Source organism: Mus caroli, chromosome 17 (assembly GCF_900094665.2).
Source record: "Mus caroli chromosome 17, CAROLI_EIJ_v1.1, whole genome shotgun sequence".
NCBI classification, from domain to species: Eukaryota; Metazoa; Chordata; class Mammalia; order Rodentia; family Muridae; genus Mus; species Mus caroli.
In genome coordinates, this window is record NC_034586.1 from 29,924,870 (window position 1) to 29,950,361 (window position 25,492).

General features: G+C 45.7%; 2 protein-coding genes across 5 annotated transcripts in view; one reads left to right on the forward strand and one right to left on the reverse strand.

Annotated features, from left to right (window-relative positions):
- The window catches only part of Pram1 (PML-RARA regulated adaptor molecule 1), a 13,537-nt gene extending 1,736 nt beyond the window's left edge, over positions 1–11,801 (forward strand). Inside the window, exons 2-10 of the mRNA XM_021149586.2 lie at positions 6,565–8,051; positions 8,125–8,191; positions 8,265–8,341; positions 10,804–10,861; positions 10,962–11,067; positions 11,182–11,344; positions 11,423–11,456; positions 11,536–11,570; positions 11,654–11,801. Coding sequence (XP_021005245.1) covers positions 6,565–8,051; positions 8,125–8,191; positions 8,265–8,341; positions 10,804–10,861; positions 10,962–11,067; positions 11,182–11,344; positions 11,423–11,456; positions 11,536–11,570; positions 11,654–11,685 — 2,059 coding nt within the window. The 3' untranslated portion in view covers positions 11,686–11,801. The remainder of the gene's footprint in view (positions 1–6,564; positions 8,052–8,124; positions 8,192–8,264; positions 8,342–10,803; positions 10,862–10,961; positions 11,068–11,181; positions 11,345–11,422; positions 11,457–11,535; positions 11,571–11,653) is intronic.
- A 559-nt stretch (positions 11,802–12,360) lies between these two features.
- The window catches only part of Hnrnpm (heterogeneous nuclear ribonucleoprotein M), a 39,637-nt gene continuing 26,505 nt past the window's right edge, over positions 12,361–25,492 (reverse strand). For 2 of the 4 annotated variants that reach the window (XM_021185897.2, XM_021185898.2), the window contains 6 exons: positions 25,141–25,185; positions 24,659–24,736; positions 18,384–18,437; positions 15,733–16,535; positions 14,939–14,990; positions 12,361–12,870 (listed from right to left, as the gene is read on the reverse strand). In XM_021185897.2, coding sequence (XP_021041556.1) covers positions 12,857–12,870; positions 14,939–14,990; positions 15,733–16,535; positions 18,384–18,437; positions 24,659–24,736; positions 25,141–25,185 — 1,046 coding nt within the window. In that variant the 3' untranslated portion in view covers positions 12,361–12,856. The remainder of the gene's footprint in view (positions 12,871–14,938; positions 14,991–15,732; positions 16,536–18,383; positions 18,438–24,658; positions 24,737–25,140; positions 25,186–25,492) is intronic. The other 2 variants (XM_021185899.2, XM_021185900.2) reach the window with 1 other exon arrangement.

The following is a 25,492-nucleotide window of genomic DNA, read 5'->3' on the forward strand; positions in this document are numbered from 1 at the left end:
AAAAAAAAAAAAATTAGGAAGGCAATGTGGAAATCTAGGTCTGAGTAAACTCTAAGCTCTTCTGCATTAGACCTCCACCTCCCTTGCTCCTGAGGCCAATGGATTCAGAGAGAGAAAAGCCTTGGGTAACTGTAGTTGAAGAGCTGAGAAGGGGCAAGATGGACAACTGAACTTTAGCCGCATCCTCCTTTCAGTCAGCAAACGTGCTGTTGCTGGCTTCTGCCCCAATCTCCATTCTGGAGAGTCGGGTCCATTTGAAAATGTACTAAGGATGGAGATGTAGCTCAGTAGAGTACTTGCCTAGCATGCACAAATCCTTGGGCTCTTTCTATCCCCAGCACCACATAAGCCAGGCATGCTAATAAGTGTATACATTTCCTCCAGAACTTGGAAGGGGTGGGAGAGTGGACTCGGGAGGATTAGGAAATCAAGGTTGTCCTGGCTAGATATGAAGTATGTAACACACTTATCCCCACCCCACACCCCGCCCCACCTCACCTCTCTCTTATATATATCCACAAAGAAAATATGGTGCCTTGCTTCTGTTCCAGTCCAGGCCAGACTGGCCATGCCTCTTGGAAATCCAAGTGTGTTGTTTAGAAGTCCAGTGTGTTGTTCAGCCATCACCTAGAGGTTGGTCTTAATCTCTCTGTCTAGCTAGGGCATCCCCTCCTATCTCAGTCAGAGCACCCGTGGAAACAGCCTTTCACCAGTGTTCCTCAGTGCCCCCTATAGCTCTGGATAAAGACTCCTTGGGCTGGAGAGATGGCATAGCAGGTACAAACAAGATCTGAGTTCAGATTCCCAGTAGCCATTTTAAAACTATATGATAGCACATGTGTGTAATCCAGTAATGGGGGGAACGGGGACAGTCATCCTTGGGGCTCGATGGCCAGCCAGTCTAGCCAAAACAGTTAAAAGTTCCACTGATAGACCTTGTCTCAAAGTGAAGTGACAGAGGAAGGCATTCTAATATTAACGTCTGTCTGTCTGGTCTCCACATGTGCTGCCATGGTTGCCGGTACCCCACATGCACAACACATACACAAACATAGATCCTGTTCTAGTAGCCCACAAGGCTCCTCCTCAAACCTCCATGGCCCTACTCTTCATACCTGCTTCTGGGAAATGTAAGAATCTGGAAAAGAAAAACCCAAAGACCTCCTTGGTACCACCCTAGTTGGTCTCACTCACCACTTCCTTGTATCCTAACTTTAAATCAGAATTACCCCCATCGCCTCTGTCCTGGTATCATCTATAGCCAAAGGGTGACATCAGTCACCTGCTAAGCTAGGTCCTCCAGGCCCTGCATCCCTGTCACAACCCTCCTACCTTCTTTTTAACCACAGTTTGTAGGATGCAGAGAATGATTTACAGCAGCCATACTTGGTTTTGAATGAGTTTATTAAGCCAAAGTAAGAGAGTAAATAGCAAGTGGTTAGTAGGGAAGGGAAGAAGGAGGTGGGTAGACACCTAGGACTGCTTGGTCCGCCAGTCTAGCAAACCGTAAGCTTCAAGTTCTGAGACCTTGTCTCAGAAAGTAAGTGGGACACTGATGGCGGCCATTAACCTCTGCAAACATAGGCACAGACTCAGGCACCCACACGGAATGGGATCTTCTGGATGAGAGAGGTTGAGTGGAAAGACTCGGGGATTCTGAGATACCAGGGACATACAGAACTTCCATTGCACTCCATTTGCTGCCCAAAGTACCTATCCTTACTGCTTTATACATGCCCAGTCTTTGTCTTCTGGGATGCCTTGGGGATCCCCATCCCCAGCTCACCCCACGCTTGTGCACCCCACTTCCTGCTCCTGAACTCCCATAATCCCCAACCTCCTCCTCTTTAAACTGGAACTCCATAGTGTTCTACCTCCAACTCCCACCTAAACAATGAAGTCATCCTAGTGCCCCAGCTTCCCAGCAGAGAACACCCAAGAGTGTCGGCGTGGGGAAAGTGTCTGCTTGGCAGGAACTTATGCAGCTGCTCAGAGACAAGGTTGACTTGAATAGATGGAGAAATTCCTGGACATTTGTCTGCAGAGTCAGGTTTCAGGCTACCTCGTGGCAATTATGCACTAACAGATCTGTCACCTGAGGGATGCCGAATTGCTTCTATTTATCCTAAGAGAAGTGGAGAGCAGCAGCAACCCCAGGTGGATCCCAGCTCATGCGTCTGGACCACGCTCCTGCTCCCTCCTTCAAAGAACTCCCAGATCTTCCAGGAACACCACAATAATTGGCCCTCGATTGTTTTAGACTTCTAGTTCCATAGTTTAGTTAGAACCACCAGGCCATCCTCATGCAGGTCAAATACAAAGTCTGTCAGCCATGCTGGGAGGTTACCAACAACCCTGCACGCTCCCCTGTTGGGTCACCTGCCATTCAACCCTTTAGCTTGTGCTGGCCTTGATGGCCTACTGTGTGCTTTCAGGACAGCATAAAGATCAGAGGACAGCTGTGGGGTTGGTTTTTCCCTCCACCTTACTTGGGTTCCAGGAAAACTATGGTCATCCAGTTTGTGTAGCAAATGTTTTAACCATAACCACAACCCCTAGCCATCTCACTGACTCACTGTTTTCCGTTTTGAGATTGGGTCTCCACTCAGTTACCAAACCTGAATTGAATCTGAGATCCACCAGCCATACTCTCAACCAGTTCCTGGGATTATAGGCGTGGCTTAGCTGCTTTCATATTTCTACCTCTGACTCCATTCACCAAGATTCTGGAAACTATCCACTTGAGACTCCTGTAAAAGCAGACTCGCCTCTAGGAACGGTGACCCAAGACAGGAAAACGAGCATCAGAATCTTGCTGCTATGTGCTAAAATAAGGAAGGTGTGTCTCACAACCTAAGCTGCTTTATTTCCATTTAAATAAGCTCCTGAAACCATAAAACCCATACCTGGCTCATTCCCAAGAGTTATACAGGTTCTTGCTACTCTATCAGCCTCATAATACCCAACAGCAGGACCATCACCTAAGTCAAAACATACATTTATTTTGTTTCTAAGATTGTTTTTTTGTTTTGTTTTGTTTTTGTTTTTCGAGACAGGGTTTCTCTGTGTAGCCTTGGCTGTCCTGGAACTCACTCTGTAGACCAGGGTGGCCTCAAACTCAGAAATCCGCCTGCCTCTGCCTCCCAAGTGCTGGGATTAAAGGCGTGCGCCACCACTGCCCGGCTTCATTGTGTTTTTACAAGGCACTGCAACAATAGCCTTAAAGTACCAGACTTTCCAATCCTCCTGTTTTTAACTCCCAAGTACTGTTTTATGAGATTCTAGAAATCAGATTTAAGGCTTTGTACATAAGTATATAAGTATATAAGTACACTACCAACAGAGCTACAAACTTTGGATTTAGTTTATGTTATCTTCCTTCACTGGGTCTCAACTTTCCAGCCAGGGGATGGTCATGCACTTAATATCCTCTTCGCCCACGTGCTAGGATTACAGAAGTGTGCCACTATACCTGGGTAGAACATGTACATTTTTGGTTAAGTTTCTGAGTCAGTGTCATAATGTAGTGCTGGCTGGCCTGAAATTCACTCTGTAGATTAGGCTAACCTTGGAAATGTAGTGAACTTCCTGCTTCTGCTGGGATTACAAGTATGCACCCCTTAGAGCATGTACTTTATGACTCCAGGGACATAGACACATGCATACTCATCTATGCACTAGAACCATCCTGCTAGGGTGTAAATAGTCCTCCTCCTTGGACCACATCCCAGACTGGTGATATCAGAATCTCTGCAAGATATTTTGTAACAGCTCAAAGAATTCTATTCTGTTCCCAAACTGAGAATCATAGCTCTGTACCCTGCTGAGTGTTCTTTGTTCCTGTGGACTGAATCACGTGCTCAGGGCTCTCCTTTCCTATATCTACCTTTGTCCCACTTTGGGCTCCATTTTCCTGCCATCCAGTTTTCTTGTTTCTCCTCTCTCTGCTTCCTTTAACCACTATGAACTTGAGAGGTCCTAAGACCCCATACCTTCACAGCAACCGTGATATCCCTTCAGCCCAGGACTTAGACATCTTTTAATGGCACCCACCCATAAATCTGCTTACCCCAGTTGATTATGCTTTGGGTGCATAGCCCTGGCCGATGGGGCGGGCATTTGTCACCTTAACAGGGAAGTCCTGTTGAGAGTACAAATGGTGAAACAAGGTAGATGAAGCAATACAGGAGGACAGATATGTCCTCACCATTGCAACAGCCATATCCTAGGTCTAACTCTTTAGAGACTTCTTAAGACCCAGAGAAAGCCAGAAAATCCCCACTAAGGTGCTTTGTTACTGTGACTGTCCTGAGTTTGACCTAAGCTTGCTTCTTCAGAGACCCCAAAGTGTTAAAACTAAGGGGGACGATAGAGAACCGAGAGTCAAGTGGCAGCTAGGAAACTTGTGCTTTACAGATGTGCTTAGGTCTAATGACCTGACTTTGGGGACAGTAGTGGACAGGCAGGAACTCAAGGAGGGGACAGAAAGGCCATCTCCGCCTCCTTCCTCCTCTGCCCTCCCCACCCGACAGCTCCGACTTGGTGTGTCAGCCCGTGGAGCAGAAACCACACTTAACTTCCTCAAGGCAGAAGCCTAAGCTCAGAGCCCATTCACCCTGTGGTTCATCACCCCCTGAAGCCATGGTGAGTCCTCAGCCCCCATTGGAAGTTCATTCTGGCCAGGTAACAAGGGGCCCAAGTAGAAACTGGGGAACTGGTAAATATGCCCTCATGGGTAACCTAGCAGAACAGAGCTAGAACAGTCTTGGGGATGAGATGGCACAGGAAAAGATAAGAAACAACCAAGGCATAATAGCTTGAGCTCTTGTGGACCAGCTTTGTATCTGTGACTGCAAGGCAGTGTGGTGCTGGTTGGGTCTGCCTGGAATGATAAACCCTCAATCCAGGTCAGCAGCTGGGGTATAAGCAGAGGTTTCCTGTGAAGTGATTAAATGGGTCATGCACTTGCTACACCAGTCCCCATCTCCAGTCCGTTACCCAAGCTGTGCTCTGCTAAACCCTTCCTTATCTACCCCTGTGGTCATCAACTCACTTAGACTGGGGCTTCAACAAAGCTGTCTTGTCTGACCCCAGGCAAGAATTGCTTCCTTCCCAGAGGTCCTTCTGAGTCCATCTCTAGATAGGTTTGCAAGGTTCTGTCCTCTCTGTCCTCCAGTCTTTTTTACCCTTGGTGAAGATAGGCTGGGGATATCCACCAGCACCTATGGCAAAGAGCAGGTCAGACTTGAGAGCACCAGAGATGTTCTAAACATCTCATATGGTGCCTGTTCATTTGGGGGGTCTTCCTTCTGGTCCTCATGAGCCATGTCAGGGACCTTGGGACCTAATACTCACATCTTAGGTAGAGGTATGTAGAGCTTGTTAACTTAGCTAGAATGGCTGGCCAGCAAGCCCTAGACGGCCTCCTGGCCTAAGCTCTCCAGAGCTAGCTAGGATGACAGGTACTGCTCCTGACTTTCTTATGTATGAGTACTGAAGATAGAACTCACTTGCATGACAAGTACTTTGCCTACTGAGAAATCTCTCTAGTCCCCCAACTAAATTTTAACAGTTTATAGTCAAACTGGGTATGGTGGTATACACCTGTAATCCCAGCACTCAGATGGCTGAAGCAATAGAACTGTTGAATCCCAGCCTGGGCTACATAGTGAGAAACTGACTTAAACAAAAACAAAACAAAACAACAATAACAAAAAAAAAAAGGAAATGAGAGGAGAGGAGAGGACAGGACAGGAGAGGAGAAAAAGAAAAAGCAAGCAAGCTAAACTAATGGTGGAAAGTAGAAAATGTTGGTGGCTGTGGGCAACTGGGAAGAGAAAACTGATTTAAAATGGGGTTATCTCAGAGGTCACCCTTGAGGAGCATTATCATAAAGACACAGAGGAGGAAGAGGAGAGACCCATGCATTGAGTGTATGCATTACAGACAGGACAGAGGCTATGAGAAGGGGAGGGACTGTTTGCTTTCCTCAGAGATGAACCCACTGAGAGCTTGGGAGCAGACACTTTATAGGCCTCCTCTAGGGCAGCAGACCACGGAGGAGCCCGTTACAGTGATCTGGACTGTGGAGGACAGTTCCTCTACCTGGGGTGACAGTGAGAAGTAGTTGAATTCCGGATGTATTTTGAAATCAGAAAAAAAAAAAAAAAAAGGACTGGGGAGAACCTGGTGATCAGGCAGAGGGCAAAGAGAGGATCAAGGGGGAACAGCGGCACAAAGGTTGAAGACACTGGGAAGATATTGTTGATCAGAAGCGTGGGCCCTGGGCTAGTGGAGAGGCCTAAGTAGTTAGGTCCTGTTAGAGGTTAGACACAGCTTAGGTGGAGGAGTCTGGAGGGCGTGGGTTCCAGGAACCTGGGGCCAGGAGTAGTTCTTACCCAAAAAGAGAAGCCAGCTGAGATTGGGGAAGAACCAAAGTTAGAATGGGAACCTGAGAGAAGAGGAGGGTGATGGGTTTGTGTGCCTGTGATCAACTGTAACCGGTTCTCCATCTGCCGCCTGGTGATGAGAACCTTCCTGAATGACCCATGTCTTTTAGGGGAGCAATCAGGACTTCCGAAACCTCCAAGCTAAGTTCCAAACCTCTCAGCCAGAACTTGGAGAACTTTTCAGAAAAACTCCAAAGCCTGAGTTAAACAAAGTCCTGAAGAAATTTCCACAGGCTGAGTTAAGTGGGCAGCCCAAGAAGTCCCCCCAGTCTGAGCTCAGTGCAGCGTCTTTGAAACCACTGCAGCTGCAGTTTGCAGACCTCCCCAGGAAGCCCCCAAAGCCTGGCGCTCTTAAAAAGTCACCACAGCCCGAGTTCACTCATCTAGCCAACAAGCCGGTACAGGCTGAACTCCCAAGGAAGCCTCTACATCCAGAGTTCACTGGTCTCAAAAAGCCTTCCCAGGCTGAGTTCATAGATCTCAAGAAGCCCCCACAGCCCCAGTTTGCCAGCCTCCCCAAGCCCCCACATCCTGATCTCCCCAAGAAGCCCGCCAAACCTGAGTCTGGAGAGCTCTCCAAGAGATCTCCACAGCTTGAGACACCCCAGGAGCCGAGTGCTCCTGCCCAGAAGCTCCTGAAGCCCGAGCCTAACAATCCTGCCAGGCCTCTAGTCGAGCTCAAACCCAAGAAGTTTTGGCACCTTGAGGCCAATGAGGCACCTCTGAGGCCCTTGCCATCTGAATCCAGTACCTTTCCCAAGAAGCCACTGCTGCCTGAGGCTGCTGTTGGTTTCTCTAGGAAGTCCCTGACACAGTCAGAGTCCATCGAAGTTTCTCAGAAATCCCCCTCGAAGTGTGGGTCCAGTGAATTTTACTCTCACTCCCCACAGCCTGACATCAGTACCTTTCCTAAGAACCCCGAGCAGTCTGAGTTCAATGAGAACTTTAGGAAACCTTCATACCCTCAAGCCACTGGTTGCCCCAAGTCCCCAAAGCAGCCCATGTTCTATGAGATCCCGCAGACACCCCCTTGGAAGCCTGAGTCATGTAACCCGCAGTCTCACTCCCCGCTGCCAGACTTCAATGCATTCCCTAAGAAGCATCCACAGCTCCAGCCAAGTGACCTTACCAGGGCATCCTCGGAGCCTGAAGTCTGCAAGGTTCCCAAAAAGACTCAGCAGCCAGACCCCAATGTGCTTTCTCAGAAGCCCTCTCAGCCAGAATTGGGTCACCTCCCTAGAACATCCTCGGACCCCGAGTTCAACTCGCTCCCGAGGAAGTTTCTGCAGCCTCAACACGGCAGGTTCTTCCAGCCTGAGTTCCCCAAGGGTCTGCCTACAAAGCCCAAGCTTCCTGGTTCAGTGTCTGAATGCTCCCTGCCCTCTGCTAGTGTGGGCTCCAGCCCCCAGTGCCCTCTCAGCCCTGGGCTTATAGTCCCTGGGATACCCCGCTGGAGATCAGAAGACTTCCAAGTCCAGCGCCCACCTCGACGGCGGCCCCTGCCCTCAGCCAGCAGCCTGGGACACCCCCCAGCCAAGCCTGCACTACCACCTGGCCCCATCAATATCCAAAGCTTCAGGAGAGCCTCAGCAACAGCCACAGGTAAGGCTCAGGCAGAAGAGGGTGCTAAATATCTGCACAGAGCCGTTTCCCTTCCTTGCTCTTTCCTCCACAGCTGTACTGAAGACAGGCTCTTCTACCGGGACCCACTTCCAAGCTCAACCACCTCAACATATAGCACAGTGAGTGTACGGAGAGTGGGGTCAGACATGGGTGTAAGGCTAAAGAAAGTCCTCATTCTAAGTATCCTTCCAGGAACCCGGATGAGATCTATGAACTGTATGATGCCGTGGAGGCCACAGATGACTCTAGTATCAGCCCCAGAGGCAGAGGTTTGTAGGTGGTCTTGGTGGTTGGCCTGGGCACCCATGAAACATTAATTGCAAAAGGCATTCATTCTCTCATGCCCCAGGTTTAAGACCATGAAGTGATCCAGACAGGCCAGATGGTGAGGCAGGGAAAACCCAGAGGTACCCAAGCAGCCAGGTTTGCTGTAGGTAGAGGCATGGTCCAGTGAGATGACAAGAGAATGAACAGCAATGAAAGAATTGAAGAAATCAAAGTTGGCAAACAAGGCTAGACAGTGTGAGTGAGATCATGGTATGGCATGTACCCTTTATAAAGCCTAGCACTCATGTGCAGAAGAGACATGGCAGAGTAAGGCATTAAGGTTGCAAAGCTGGGTACAATTAATTATAATGCACACCTGTAACTTCAGCATTTAGAAGGGGGCAGGATGATCAACCTTGGCTACTTAGCAATCAAGACCAACCTGGATTAGATGAAACCTTGCAACAAAACCAAAGCAAGTCCTACCCATCCGGTTCCTTGCAGCCCATCCCAGGAGGATGCCCCAGCAAGATGTATCCCTGAAATCAGGAGTTTAGGCTGGAGCAGTGTGGCAGAAGGTTCTTTTAAGTCAATTCAAGGGGTTCCAGGACTGGTGCCTCATGGTAACATGAGTTTCTATGAGAAAACTGCGATTCTGAAGCTACAGCCAAGGAAGGTACCCCATTACCAAATTCAAATATCTAAGACTAGGTCAACCAGTTGATTCCATCTATTGGGATTCCAGCTGAGCTTCCCTTCCCCTGACTGTCTTACTGGGCCTCCTAGGAGGGGACTCTAGGCTTTGAGATCCACTTGCTCTCCCGGTCCCAGCTGGAGGTCCTCATACAAAGCCAGGTGCCTTCAAATTCTCCTGCCCTTGCTCCTTCCTGGGTCCCTTTTTGCTTATTGTGGTATAACTATGACAATATTTGCAATACTTCCTTTAGTTCTTCTTTATTTCTTGAGATAGGGTTTCTGTTTAACAGTCCTGGCCATCCTGGAGCTCACTCTGACCAGGCTGTCCTTGAACTTTAAAGATCTGTCTACCTCTGCCTCTTAAGAGCTGGTGGTAGTTTCATACCCCCACCCCCTCATGCTTCCATGAGAAGATACTCTATGGGGTTTTTTTTGGGGGGGGTGAGGGGTTGTTTTGGTTTTTTGATAGGGTTCAGCTTTGCAGAGAGGCTGGTGAGAGCCTTGACTACTATTTCCAAGGACTGCTTTTCCTAAATAGACCACATCCCTGGCCCCCAATGATTTTAGTAACATCCTCCCAGTTTTTATCCACCTTTCTTCAAGATGATAAAATTTACCAGACTTCTTTGAGTTTCTTTCAGTGGAACATGGTGTGAGCCTTCCTCTGGGCAGAGCCTCTTAAAGGCTGCTGCTTTGAGCATTTCGGTGATCTTTCTAGTACCAGAGTGGCCTGAAACCATTAGCTTCTCCCTCCTACACTTGGGTTCCTTTGAAGCATGACAGCCCACCTCTTTGTTCAGCTGGGGACTCATCTGGGAGACAGGCAGGGTTCAGCCTTTCCAGGATATGTGCAGACCAAAAAAGGGCAGACTTTCAGTGGCCTGCTCAGAACAAGCTGTAGGATAACCCAGGACCACAGGATCCAGTAATATCACAGTCAAGTTTGCTTCTGTGAGACCACACAAGGCTGAGGCAGATGAGAGAAACAGGTGCAGTACAGGTTCTAGGTAGGAACCAGGTACCTGCTGGAGTGGAGATCAAGTAGTGCATAGATACCCCCTCTGTGGGCTGCTCATCATTGTCCACAGTGACATTTGGGTCATTAACAAAAGGAAGCTTTTGATTCAGGCCCTCACTCACTCAGGCTTCAAGAGGTTGGCATGCAAGCTCTCTGCTAACAGTTGGACTCACTCTGGAAGCCTGGCTTACTGCTGGCTTACTACAAGTTAGCCCCCTGAAAAAAGGACCATTCAGCAGCAGCAGCAGAAGGTTCAGGCGAAGAACCCCACCCTGGCTACTACTCCTCAGAGGCAAGCAGTGGATGCCAGAAGAGAATGCCAGTTTTTAGCTCTGAATCCAAACTCCCACCAGATTCTGGGAGGCAGAAGCAAAATGGCTCCCAGAGCCTACAACTTGTAGACTGGTCATGGTGGCCACACCTTTAATCCCAGTACTCAAGGAGGAGGTAGATAGATCTGAATTCCAGGGTAGCTTGGTCTACATAGTAACAGAAAGGCCCACCCCACAAATCCATCCCACCTCTACAATTTTACTAGCTGGGTAGCCTTAGAGAGCTGACAAACTTCTCAGCCTTTATTTTCCTCACCAAAGTGAACCTTACCCACAAGAACTAATGAGAAAGGTAGAGAAAAGTGGTTGAGATTCAGGGGTCACTGAAAACCCAGAGTCGGTAGGATCATCTCACAAGTCACTAGGGTAGAGGTATACAACAGGGGGCCTTTGTCCTGACTCTGTCCAATGCTCTCAGATGAAATGCAGTCTACCCAGCAAGCCACCAGATGGCCTCAACAGGAGCCAGAGCCCAGGTACACAAGGCAAATGGGGTGTTAAGGTGTTGGGCTGAGCTCTGGTACTCGGATGGGGCTACTTCTTGCTCATAAATACTCCAATACCTGGGTCTTTCAGGAAGAAGGCCACTCAGCCACAGCAGCTGCCAGCTACAGACCCCAAGCTGCTGAAACAGATCAGGAAGGCAGAAAAGGCTGAGAGAGAGTTTAGAAAGAAATTTAAGGTGAGAACATGGAGTAAAGAATTCTGGGAGGATTGGTATCTAGGACCCAGGACTTCCATCCTGAGGAAACCAAACTAACAGCAGAAGTTAAGTCTTAACATGATGTTCTCCAAGTTTGAAGGTGAGATTGTGATTCACACGAAGATGATGATTGACCCCAATGCCAAGACCCGGCGTGGGGGTGGCAAGCACCTGGGCATCCGGCGTGGAGAGATCCTAGAGGTGATCGAGTTCACTAGCAAGGATGAGATGCTCTGCCGGGACCCCAAGGGCAAGTGTAAGTGTGCTTGGCCTACATCCAGAGAAAGGAGGGGTGCTAAGGCTGAGAATTCACTCTACCCATTCTCTCCTGCAGATGGCTATGTGCCCAGAACTGCACTGTTGCCCTTGTAAGTGTTGGTCCTGCCTGGGTGGAATGGGGAACACCAGGGTTGGCTTCTGCTGACTATATAATGCTCTCTCTGCCAGGGAAACAGAGGTATATGATGACGTCAGCTTTGGGGGTATGTATAGTGATTCCTCATAGGGATGCTTTGTATCATGCCTCTGCGGCACAGGGTCACTTGAAATTCATCCTTCTCTGTAGACCCTCTGGACATGCAACCATTTCCTCGGTGACAGTATGGAACAGCAGTTAAGTGGGTTCCAGGACCAACAGTCCAGCCACTGCTCACTCAGGAGCCCGGGATCCCAGCCTGGCAAACAGACACCCAAAAGCATGTGCTTATATAAAACTCCTCTTTAAAATATCCTTGTTTCTTGTCTTTTCTCTCCTTCCTAACTGGCACACACAGTAGAACACAGGCATATGCCTGGAACCAAAGGTGGGGGGAAAAATCAATTACCCTCCCAACTGAAAGGAGCTGATGAGAGGATATATCCACACATAACTTGGATGACTAGTAGCTGCACCCAAAAACCCCTTGTAGGCTGCAAACATTTGTGTTGCCAAGAGAGAGTCTATGGTGGGGCTCCTGCCTAACAAGACATCATTATGAAGTATGCCATAAACAGTGACATTCTCAGTGGGCTTGAACAAAGAAAAGCCAAAGTGAAGTGAGCTGGGACTTACAGAATAAAGCTACAGGATGACTTTCAGGATTGCTATTATCACACCTAGGAAAATGACGACCTTCTAGAATCTTTACTAATAAGTGTATAACCAGGTTCTCTCTTCAAACCTTGGGGCCCACACACAAGCAACAATGAGGGTGAGATCTCTGGTGTTGATAGCTCTGCAGATCTCAAATGGCCACCTCTACAAAATACACAAAAACAAAAAAGGCAAGCCACTTTCAGGAACTGGTATTTATTATCAAAGTCATATTCGATGTCAACAAGATGCCACAACTACAAAAAAAATTGCGCACATTGCAATCTCAATGCAAACAGTCAAATGGAACCCCAATCATTAAAAAATTAATTCAAATTACCCCAAAAAAGCAACTGAATTTTTTAAACATCTTTATACATCCAGCCAACAAATTAAAATGGTTAACAAGAAAAAATACAAATTCAGAGGTCTGGTATTGATGTTTAAAAAAGGCAACTGCTTAAGCATTTCTATCAATTCGAACATCAATCTCTCGGCCACTCAGCTTCGTGCCATTCATCATCCGGCAGGCTCTCTCAGCCACCTCGGGAGACTCAAACTTAACCACACCGCACCCCTTGGACTTTCCGTTCTCCATCTTGATGTCGGCGTACAGCACGTGGCCTGGCACAGGGAGGGAAGAAGAGACCACACGCATCAGGCAAACCCAGAGCTCAGCCTCAGTCTGGGCTCCACTCAGTCCAGATCACCTGTTGGATTTCGGTGACATAGTCAAAAAGGAGAGACCCTTGCGTATGAAGTGAATGCTTAGAACACCACGTATGGCAGCGCCAGCAACTACAGCCCCCTCCACTACATTGCCATTGTTCTCCAAGCATGACAACAGCCTAACCTGCTGTGACGAACCTGCCAAATGGCTTCAAATGTTTGTCCTTACGCTCCAGCAAGTTACAGAGAGAGGGAACTGTGGAGCCAACTCTAGATTAGAATTCAAGAGGGTTGACTATTGAATACAACCATCTTGTCACAAGGCCATTACCAATGATGGTTCTGTAAGACAGGGATACTCAGTGAGCAGCTTACGGACCTATATGATGATTATGTACCCAGGTATGTGTCAAGCACAAAAGAAATGGGTCGATAATAAAGTAAGAGTCAAAGTCACATTAGTACTGTTAAGGCCCACAATTCTAGTCCTACTAATGGCTTGGGGAGAGATGACATTCCAGTGGCTTCTCATGATAATAAAGTTCTGAAAGATAGTAAGTACAAATTCATCAGAATAAACATTCCTGCCAGAGTAGGACACAATGGTACACACTTGCAATCCCAGTGGTTGGGAAGCTAAAGCAAGATTTTGAGTTCTAGGCCAGTCTGGAGCTCCCTGCCAAGGCCCAGGATCAAAAGAGAATGACATGACAGAAGACAAACAGAGGGAAAGTATCTCACCTGTAATCCCAGCCCTTGGAAGTTGGAGGTAGAAGAATCAAGAATTCAAGGCCACTAAGGATGCAGCTCAGTGGGCACAGTGCTTTGCCTAGCATGCATAAAACCCTTGGGTTGAACCCTAGCATTTGTACAAACCAGGCAGGGTAGCTACCTCTGTAATCTAAGCATTCAGGAGGTAGAAGTAAGAAGACTACAAGTTCAAGGTTATTTCCAGCTATTTAGTGAGGGCCCATCTGAGTTTTAAAAGGCCCAATCTATACCCCCCCCCCCCGTCTCCCCAACCCCAAAATACAACTAAGAGTTTAAGGTCATTCTTGACTACATAAGGACTTCGGAGCCTATCTCAAAAAGAGAAAAGGGGGAGGAAAAAAGCAAAGGGGCAGAGAGAATTTTCTGGCAGGAAAGCAGAGAATATACCTGAACATATAACTCATGTTCAAGGGCAGGAGAGAAATGGAACCAAGTCTCCAAAAATCTTTTGAATTTGTATTTTCTCAGAAGTGGGCACATTCTATTCCCAGTTTTTGTAATATATAGTTACAGTATTGACTGTTAATGAAAACTGCAACTCAGAGAATCACGGGACTAGGAAAGAAGGTTGGCTTTGACTCTACAGCTTATTCCAAAGAATCAAGGAAAGCACCAAGAACACTGGAATGTGAGCCATTTCCGCATGAGGAAACAAGAAACAGGTGTCTTGACCCAGCAGCCAGCGACATCTTGGTTTAGCTGAGAAGGTGCGATGCGAGCAGGGAAGACCGCATCCTGGTCATCAAAGAAGCCTTCTAGAAAGGTTGCCTCGTGTTAAGAATCCACAACCAGACTTTCACCCCATACTGTGTGCTCACATCTACAACTGCTGAGCATGACCTCTCCGAGGAACCAAACCAGCTCTGAGTTTAATGGAGGAAATCAATTTTTCTTAAATTTACTTTTTGCGTTTTATAAGTCTGTGACCATAGGAATACTGCTTTACTGACTCTTATGTAAAAAGATGACAATGCTGCCTCCTCTCAGAAACTCTGAAAAAGCAGGAGTGGTAGCATTCACCTATAGTTCCAGCAAATGCAAGGCAGAGGCAAGAGAATCATGAACTCGAGTTTTGCCTAGGTTATAAAGTGAGAGTCTGCTTCCAAAAACTAACTAGAAAAGAACTGTAAGGATGAAATGAGCACACAGCATGACACATACCAGGACTCCCAACAGCTGCCTGTACATCTGCAGGTAGAACAATGGCAAGGCCCATGGTTGCTCTAGAGCCCATGGACAGTGGTTGTTAAGACTAGGAAAGGAGCCTCACTGCTCCAACTCAACAGCATCAACAAGCCACAACACAGGAAGCACAGAGAGCCTATGTTAAACACTTACCACATTCATTGAATTTGTCCTTTAGCATCTTCCATGTAAAATCAAATGGGAGCTGAGGAAAAAAGAGGTAGACTAATCTGTGATACAACAAAGTCTTAATGTACAAACATTATAATAGATACGAGAATATGACTTGAAGGCACTTGGGCTGGGTGTGCAGCTTATGGGGTATACAATGATTTGCCTAGTATGTGTACAGCCCTAGATTTAATCCCCACTAATCCCTCAAAATCCTCCCAAAATCCTCACTTCCTGACCTCTTTAAGACAATCAGCAGGGAACAAAACAAGTCCATGTAGAATTAGGCTATTAAGTGGCACAACTCACAATTTGGTGACAATACATAACTCAAGCACAGCTACCTTTCTCAGAATCACTGTGCCAAGACTGAAATGCTCCTCAAGCCAAGGGATCAGAAACCACAGACCTTTAGAGCTCAGTCTATTCCTCATCTGGCATATCACAGGCAAATGCCAGGCTATTGTATTTTTGTTTCTTTGATTTTTGGAGACAGTGTCTCACCTGGTAGCTCTTGTTAGACTGGATCTCAGAGTGCCACTTCACCTTTGCCTCTAGAGTGCTGGAATTAAAGGAATGGACCACCATGCCTGGCACTAAGACTACTGCTCTTCCAGTAATCCCTCAACTTCCAGTTCAACTCTGGAGATAGGCAAGCTGTATCACCCGTACTGCCCAGTTCCCCTTCTTCAAACTTCCCTCTCCAGTCTACACTCAGTCTACTGGCCTCCCCACTTCACAACAACCACAAGAAATTCCACTAAAGAACCACTTACATTTCTCACAAATATCTGGCAGGCCTTCCTAGCTACTCCAGGTGCATGGCCTCCAGCTCCGCCAAAGGAACCTGCGAAGCTTCCTCCAAAGTTGCCCCGCTCCATCTCAATGGCTCGGTCAAAGCTAGCACCTCCGGCTCCACCCATGGCCAGGCCCATTCGCTCAATACCAGCGCCCAATGCTGGGCCCATGGCAGGGCCCATACGTTCCAGGCTGTTGGCGCCCATTCGCTCCAGGCCCATGCGCTCAAGACTGTTGGCTCCCATACGCTCCAGGCCCATGCGCTCCAGGTTGTTGGCGCCCATGCGCTCCAGGCCGGTGGCCATCCGATCCATCACAGGACCCATGCGCTCCAGGCTGGCCCCCATGCCTGTGGGCACCATCCGATCCATGCTTAGGCCCATGCGTTCAATGGCAGGACCCATGCGCTCTACACCAGAGCCCATGCGCTCAATGGTTTGGCCCACACGGTCAATGGGTGCGGCCATGCGCTCCAGGCCGAAGCCCATGCCGGCACCCATGCGCTCCACGCCAGAACCAATGCGCTCCATGGTCTGGCCCATGCGCTCAATACTGGAGGCCATGTGGTCAAGGCCTAGTGGGCCCATGCGCTCGATGCTGGAGCCCATGCGCTCAACTGAGCCCATGCGGTCCATGACCAGGCCCATGCGCTCAATCTCAGAGCCCACTCGATCCATGCCATGGCCTAAGCCTGCGCCCATGCGCTCCATGCCAGCACCGCTAATGCGGTCAATGCCAGGGCCCATCCTCTCGATCCCAGGGACACTGCCTCCAGCTCCACCTGAAACAGGAATAAAAAGCACAAGTGGAAGTCAAGAGACTTATATAGATGTTCATATACCAATGTGTGCCTGGCTGGGCACTTCAGATCCTAAGCTCAACCACAAATCAAGAAGTCATGCTCAAAGTAATTTACTATTAAAAAACAAACAAACAAACAAACAAACAAAACTCTCAAAAGTTTTCACATTGAAATCCACACAATCATCCTTTCCACTACATAGCACAGGTAAAAATTTAGAAGGAATAAAACTTCACCTCCATACTGGCTATTTCTAAAAACCTTTGTAGTTTCCCCATCAGCAAACATTAAAAAAGCACAGAAAACTTCATACTCAGGGTAACTGACAGGAGACAATTCAAAGTCACTTACAACCTTCAAGTTGAGAGAACCTGTCCCTCTTAAAATGCCCTGCTGATCTCCACTATGGCTGCAATTCCTTAGCACTTCCAGGGCACAAAATAATCACACAGCCATGTAAGCAGCCACGTAAGCAGACGATAAAACAAAAATGACCCTCAATATACACAAGCATACAAACTGATCATTTTCTAGAACCTTTCCTTCTCTAAGGGAAATTGATACCTACTTCATTGGCTTTGGAAGAAAGATGCTGACACCATGGGCAAGTTCAATTCTGGAAGAGGCTAAGGGTCAGAGACCAGTGCACAATGACTCTTATCCATAATGCTTGCAAACCTAACAGGGAAGGTCTGACTATCACCAAGGCCATGACCTCACTACTTAAGCAAGCAGAGCTCAAAACTGAAGTTTCATAGTGCCCACTTCTCAGTATAGCAGTCTAGCCCACAGCCGGCCTACTACTGACACAAGTACAAATTTACAAGAGATCACTCAGCAAGTTTTCTAACAGTATATAACTGGCCAAAACTATGTGACCTGGCACAAATCAACTCATCTTTCTGTGCCCACTTCTGTGACTGAAATGTAGCACACTGGTTGGCAAAATCCAAGCACAACTTCAAGAATAGCATTTCAGAACACAAGTAGCTCAAAAAGCAACTTCTTCACATTTGCAAGGGGAAAAGAGTTGCTGGCTCAACACACAATATAGTAGTGATGCTGGCAGTATAGTAATATGTCCACAGCAGCAGACCCAGGAAAGAATTTAGCAAGGATCCTACAGAAATGCCTGGCAAGTGGGCTGCTATGGGAAAGCCAAACTCAAAGATTAGGGGAAAAGGGAAGGTGGAGCGGGTAAGCTTTAAAAGGTAGGCTAGGCTGGAGAGCTGGCTCTGCAGTTAAGAGAACTTAACTACTCCTGCAAAGTACCAGAAGTGATTCAGTTCCCAAGACCCACACCTTACACCTTACAACCACCAAATAGCTCCAACTCTCAAGACATCTGCTGCCTCTGGTTTCCACTTGCATCTACACACACACACACACACACACACACACACACACACACACACACTCACTCTCTTAAATCTTCATAGTACATTTAATTCTAAGTGCTCATAAAAATATCATGGATGATCATATACCAAAAGGTTTGCAACACTCAATGCACACTGGGCCTGCATGAGGCTTCCAACAAACATTTGTCTTGCATTAGGTGGTGCACTTTTCAATTTTAAGACTTTTTACATGCACTGGCTCTTTTATAGCCTTTGGAGGTTGTACCTATTAATCTCCTCCCCCCATTTTATAGGTGAGTTTTGTCACTTGTCATAAGCCATACGGGAAAAGGCAACAATTGATACCACCCTGGGTAACCTGTGTCATAGCCCATTTTTGTCACATTACTGTTGACTTCCCATTAAGTGCTCGTTCTAACAACAACAACAACAACAACACAGAACATCAAGCTAAGTGATTTCCTACCTCCTCCCTGTTTTGCAATGATCTCTCCTCTCTTCAGTGCATTACTTAGGATTTCTAAGGAAATCAGGAAGAAAAAATAATTAGCCAAATTGTTCTATAACAGAAACCTGCTCATTATGTTCTAAAAGTATATATATTTTAAGAAAAGGAAACGGGTTTGAGAAACATACATAAAACATCATTTTACAAAAAACAGGAAAGTCAGGACGGGTGTGGTGGCGCACGCCTTTAATCCCAGCACTCGGGAGGCAGAGTTTGAGGCCAGCCTGGTCTACAAAGTGAGTTCCAGGACAGCCAGGGCTACACAGAGAAACCCTGTCTCGAAAAACCAAAACCAAACCAAACCAAAAAAAAACAGGAAAGTCACAGTGCTAGGACTCTTGTAACTTTTGAGTAAGGCCCAGTTTACAGGGGTGCCTGCAAATTTGTCCAGCAAAGAGAACAAAGAAGAGGGCCCTCAACCCTTGCTCAGTAGCAGTTTTCTAAAGGTGGTCTGGCACTTAGTACTGAGACGTCCTCAGTGGGCAGGAAAGCAAGGATTCTTCGGGTGTCCTAGAGCCTGCATGCACTCTTCTTCTCTGCATCACCTGGACAGAGCAGGACTTGAGCACCTAATGAGTAAGCAGCATGTGGTGGTGACAAAGAATGATCTTCCTGCCCCACTGTCCCATAGAGAGAACATTGTTGCTTGCTGGCCAGTGGCTCATCTAAGCCTCCTTAAGTTTGCTACAGCTACTATTAATACCCTCCTTAGAAATCAAAAGCTTTAGCTTCTATCATGGGTCCTTAAAATACATCAAATTTGCTAGCTGAACTTCCCAGCAGTCATAATGGTTTGCAAAGCAGACCACAGGGGAAATCTTATAGAATAACATACACGAGCAGATGCACTTTCTGTGGCCATCTCTTAGGACCACATGTCTGTGTCATGCTCTATGCTGCCATGTAGCCATAGCAATCTTACAGCATACTTGCCAATGGCAGGCACCTTTGCCCTCCTGAGGTCCACAGAGCTGTTCCTACAGACTCTGGCATCTCCTTTTAGCTGGGAAACAGCCACTACTGTGTGGTCACCCTGGTCATCATCTCTGTAGGAATGTATAACATAATGGACACAGTATTCGCAAGGAACACTTAAATGTACCCTGACTGCTGATGGAGAGATAAGTAGAATAATAATCATGCTGGGCATGTGGGAAAATAAAGGGGAGAATGAATGGCTACTTGGCTCCCAGCTTAAGCACAGACCCAGCAAGCTTAGAGGGGTGTGAGCCAAAGACCCAGTTCCACAGGACCTGGCAGACAGAAGACATTCCTCTAATTGCTTTTGGAGACAAAAGGTAAACTTAGTGCAGTGCTATGAAGTGTGTCAGTCAGTGCTGTTTAAGGGCATTGTATACAGGTCCACCTGTGTTGAAATAGCAAGAATGAAGCTGAAGCTTGCCTACCAGAAAAGGCAGGAAAGCTAGGTCCTGGCCATAACAGAGGGGGGTGGGGGGAGGGAGAGGGAGAGAAGGCGAAAGGGAGGGGGGAGAGGGGGGAAGGGGGGGAGAGAGAGAGAGGGAGAGAGAGAGGGAGAGGGAGAGGGAGAGAGAGATTGTTGCAAGCCTTTGTGATTAATAATTTGTATTACATTGTATTACACTGGATACCTAAGTATTGTTATTAGACCTGGTTTCCCCATTGCAGCTGGAAACTAACACTGCTTCTTGGGCAACAAAATACACAGGAAATGGAAGCTCTTTATCAAGAGTTGGTATTCATCTGAAAATGCTCAACCTTGCTACATTGACACCTGAGACTCATTCAGGACTTATTTGGGGTTCACAGAATACTGACTTACTAAGAATGCTCACAACAGGAGTCTCTTATCATTAAAGTTTTGCTCACTCTCCTAATGTGTACTTAAGGTCATCAGGTCAGAATTAATTAGACGGGAAGAGGGCTTTCAAAAGAAATGATAAAAAACTTCTGGAAACTGGAGTTTACTAACAGTTTTTTTTCTTAAGGAGCACAGATTTGTAGACTTAGAAACTAGGCGGTGGTAGCACACATCTTTATCTGAACCCTGAGGCAGAGGCAGAGGCAGAGGCAGAGGCAGAGGCAGGTGATCTCTGTACTTCAAGTCCAGCCTGGTTTACTGAGTAAGTTCCAGTACAGTCAGGTCCAGACAGAGAAATCCTGTCTAGAAAAAATTAAAATATAGCCAAAGAATAAAATAAATATTTATAAAGCAAAACAAACACACACAACTTGCATGCTACAGCTGTGTTCTATTTCTTATTATTTTGCAAAAGAACCATTTTAACATTTGATAAAGCATATATATATATATATATATACATACATATATATATATACATGAAAATATTTAATGAGAAAATACCCATTTTATTATCTTTCTTGTACTTTTCAAGGTAGACAAGTTTCACCTTGTATGTCATAAGGACAACTTTGAAAAGGAATATAATCTCCCCTCCAAAAAACACCTTGTTTTTTTCCTATCTTTGTTTGTTTGTTTGAGATGGGTTTCTCTGTGTAGCCTTGGCTGTCCTGGAACTCAGAGATCCAACTACCTGACTCCTGAGTGCTGGGATTAAAAGTGTACATTCAGGCTGGTGAGATGGCTCAGTGGGTAAAAAAGCACCCGACTGCTCTTCCGAAGGTCCAGAGTTCAAATCCCAGCAACCACATGGTGGCTCACAACCATCCGTAACGTGATCTGGCGCCCTCTTCTGGAGTGTCTGAAGACAGCTACAGTGTACTTACATATAATAAATAAATAAATCTTTAAAAAAAAAAAAAAAGTGTACATTCAGCCAGGCGTGGTGGTGCACGCCTTTAATCCCAGCACTCGGGAGGCAGAGGCAGGCAGATTTCTGAGTTCGAGGCCAGCCTGGATTACAAAGTGAGTTCCAGGACAGCCAGGGCTACACAGAGAAACCAAAAAAAAATAAAAAAGTGTGCATTCTCCTCAGTCTTCTGCTATGTGGGAAAAATGTACTCAATAAATTGAAACTGTCAAACTTTTTAGAGATATTCATAGACACCCCACCCTTGCCCTCATGCAAATGCCAACTAACTCTGTGCCAAACCTCTAGGCCTCTAAGTCCTCAACTCCAATGGTCTCTTTACCCTGTCTCCCTACATTTTTGCTTTGAGCATAGCTTATGTACTGGTTGTAAAGAACAATCTTTTCTAGGTCTTCGCATACTTCATGTGCTGCTGATATAGCTGCCTAGGGCCTGGAAACAAAAGCTCTCACACACCTACCTACTCATCAGACCACTCACCTGGCCATTCATAGCTATCATCTTTTCAACTGCATCCAAGATCAAGGACCACAAACCTATTTTTAAAGTACCAAGAAGTGCAAAGATCTACTGCTATGATTGGAAAGGGACAATGTGTAGGAAGGGGGTAACAGATAAAAAATGGAAGGAAACCCAAACCAATCCAGACCATTACTCTGAAAATTCATCTTCACTATTTTATTTGGTACAGAATGTTCTACTCCTTTGTGTTTGATCACAAGCAGTAACAGGGAATTCAATGACTAAATAGTATTAATTAGAAAGCAATAGTATTAATGAACAGTAGCAAGGTAATGTTTCCATCCAGGTCAGAACAGGACCTGTTCCTGTTGTCATGTAACTTCGTAGATACTTCAGGACAGGAACAGTTGATACCTTTGTCGCATATGTGAGAGGGATAACAGAATGGCAATGATGGAAGGTTCATAGCATAACATTATGTCATTTTCTTTTTGCCACAGACATGTTTTAAAATACATCTTTTATGAAGTACTATTTTAGATATCAAAACAAATTAGTTGTAGCAATAGGAAATTCAATCATCCTAGTCAGATACACGTATGAACTCACTCATAAAATGTAAAGGTTAAAGAATCTGAACTAGTCAGATAGTCAAGGCAAAGTCCAGGAAAAACTAAGTTTCCCCCCTTTCAGACTTAGATGCCTTTATTATTACTGACCTAGCTTTATTCTTTATTTATTAACAAACCAAGAAGAAGTTTCTTCATGCTATTTTTGTTCCTCTTAGGTTTTGCTTGCTCCTCCCTCAACCCTCCATAGGATGCTAGGCCCTTTAAGCTCTTTCATATATCGTATGTACTACTCCTCTCTTTTGCTACTTCTCCTCTCGTGCCTCTCGTGCCTGTTTGGATTTCCATAGATAAAGTCAGAGGCAGTAAGTGCACCTTCACTAGCACCCATGTTAGGTCAGACTTAAGACAACCATTTATGGGATTGTTAAGAGCACTGGCTGTTTTTCCAGATCGTGGGTTCAATTCCCAGCACCAGCATGGCAGCTCACAACTGTCTGTAACTCCAGTTCCATGAGATCCGACACTCTCTCTGGCCTCCTTGGGCAGCGGTAATGAAACCGTTACACAGACCAAACACAGGCAAACACCTGTACATATAAAACTAAATTTAAAAAGAAAACCATTTGTTCCCTAGCCACGCTGTGAAGAAAAGTTTCCACCCAAGAATAGCCACCAAATACTGGGAAACAGTTTCAGTAGTTCCTAAATCTCAAAAAAGACACTGTCTACAAACCAAAGAACATGGCAACTACCAACTGGAAACAAAAAGATTAGCAGACTATATATACCCAGGAAAAGTCATGGTATTGTTATGCCCCAAAGTGGACCCTGCCCACATGGAGCCTATGGAACCTTCTTATCCATTACCAAAAGCTGTTATATTGGGCTGGAAAGATGGCTCAGTGGTTAAGAGCACTGACTGCTCTTCCAAAGGTCCTGAGTTCAATTCCCAGCAACCACGTGGTGGCTCACAACCATCTGTAATGAGATCTGATGTCATCTTCTGGAGTGTCTGAAAACAGTTACAGTGTATTTACATATAATAAATATATCCTTAAATAAAAAAAAAGCTGTTATATCACTCATAACACTCATAACCACTGCTGCCTTTTCATAAAGAGGCTAAATTCCCTTTAGTAACTTGGCCAAGGTCACATGTCTGGCAAGCATGAGGCAAAGGCTGCGCAAATCAAATGAAGAGATATACCCGAGTACAAACTTCTATCCATTTGTTCTTTAACCACTGTAATATTGTTGAGAGCTATTTGTCATCCTATCCTTTGCAGTGTCTTAAAAATGTTGAAGTTCTGTGAGGGAAAGGCCGACCACATTTAATACCTGCCCAAGATAGTCTTTCATGGGGCTGGAGAGATGGCTCAGTGCTGAAGAGCAGACAATCTGGGTTTGGTTCCTAGTACCCACACAGGCTCACAACTGTCTGTTCCAGTTTTGGGGGTTCCAGTAGCCTCTTCTGACCTCAAAAGCAACAGGCATGCTTATGATATACACCGGCCCTCACTCATATGCATAAAATAAACTTCATTAAAAAAAGAAGTCGCCAGGCAGAGGTGGCGCACGCCTTTAACCCCAGCACTTGGGAGGCAGAGGCAGGCGGATTTCTGAGTTTGAGGCCAGCCTGGTCTACAAAGTGAGTTCCAGGACAGCCAAAAAGCTATACAGAGAAACCCTGTCTCAAAAAAAAAAAAAACAAAAGTCTTGTATGACTGCTACCACTATCTATTTTATTCCCCTCTCTCTCTCTCTCTCTCTCTCTCTCTCTCTCTCTCTCTCTCTCTCTCTCTCATGCAAGATTCAAATGTGTATCACTTTGCTTTTTTTCTCTACTGAGAAGTTATAGGAAAATCCAGTAGTATTAGATAGATAGGGGAGTGGAAAATCCAGTAGTATTAGATAGATAGGGGAGTAGAAATCCATGGTATGTCTGTCTGACATGCATGAGGCACTGGGTTCTAAGCCCAGATTGAGGGAAAATAAAAACAGTATTATTTCACTCCTCGGGAATATCAGGCAAATTGGCACTGTGTAGTATGCACCTTTAGTGTAGAACTGTGAGTGTGCTTGCATGCAGCTCACAGACTTATCCTTTCAAGGAAGTAAACAATTAGAGATGCGGAAGCAAGCTGGGCTAGGATTTTTCCATTGTTTGTTTAGATGTGCAATGTGCCAAGTTACCATACGACAACCGGCAGAATTCAAGTTTTCTTCTTCAACCATGTGGACTCTTGAGAACAAAACTCAGTTCATTGGAAATGTAAACCAGTCTCTGCATTACTGACAATGTAGCTTTCCTACATCTCTTCACAACCAGGTATGTGATTAAGTGGAAAAACAAATGGGACAAAAGGACAAGAAGTCCTCAACTATCAAAGAGTAGACAAGACACAGCAGGAAGAAATGCCATTCTTACCATTTATTCGGCCCATGTTCATCCCGGATCCAAATCGCCCCATGTTTTCCATACCACCACCAAAGGGTCCTTCCATGCCTAAAAGAAAAGTATTTAATGTCATCCCAACAAGCCTGCTCACATTCATCAGGCAAGAAAAACTGTTTTTATATTTCACTTTTGGCATTACGTTATGAATATACAAAATTTTAGAGCTTTAGGGTGAGGAAAAAAGTTGACTTCCTTTTTTTAAACTTAGCTTGATTCAACCCCCTCATGAATACACAATACAGAGAGATAAGGCAATTTGCCCAAGGTCACAGAGCTAGTTAGAAAGCCAGAACCAAGGCAACAGACACCCACTAGAAAGACAGACAAATAAAGTAATTCTTAGACTCAGACTTCTAGAAACCAAAGGAAGAATGCACATGCAGGGTTTCAAAGATAAGGAAAATGAGGGGAAAACACTTTGATTACATATTACTTTATTTTAAATTTCTTACCTCCTATTTTATTTATTCCAAATCCTATGCCTTCCATTCCCATTCCTTTAAAAGAGAAAGTCAATGCAAACAAACTTTAAATCAAAACAGTAATACTTAAACTTTAAAAGCACAAAATTCCAAACCAATGAATTAAAAAAAAATCTTTGATGTTACTACATTTCAAAGGTAGGATGGCCACTATTTCAACTGTCAAGATTGTTTTTCAAATAAAAGCTTTTAACAGAGTAAGTTTAAATGTGGATTGAAATTGGAGGCCACGTAATCTTTACTACATGACCAAGCTAGACAACATTAAATATAAAATATAACACTCAGACACAAACTATGTAAAGTTACTGTTTTAAAATGT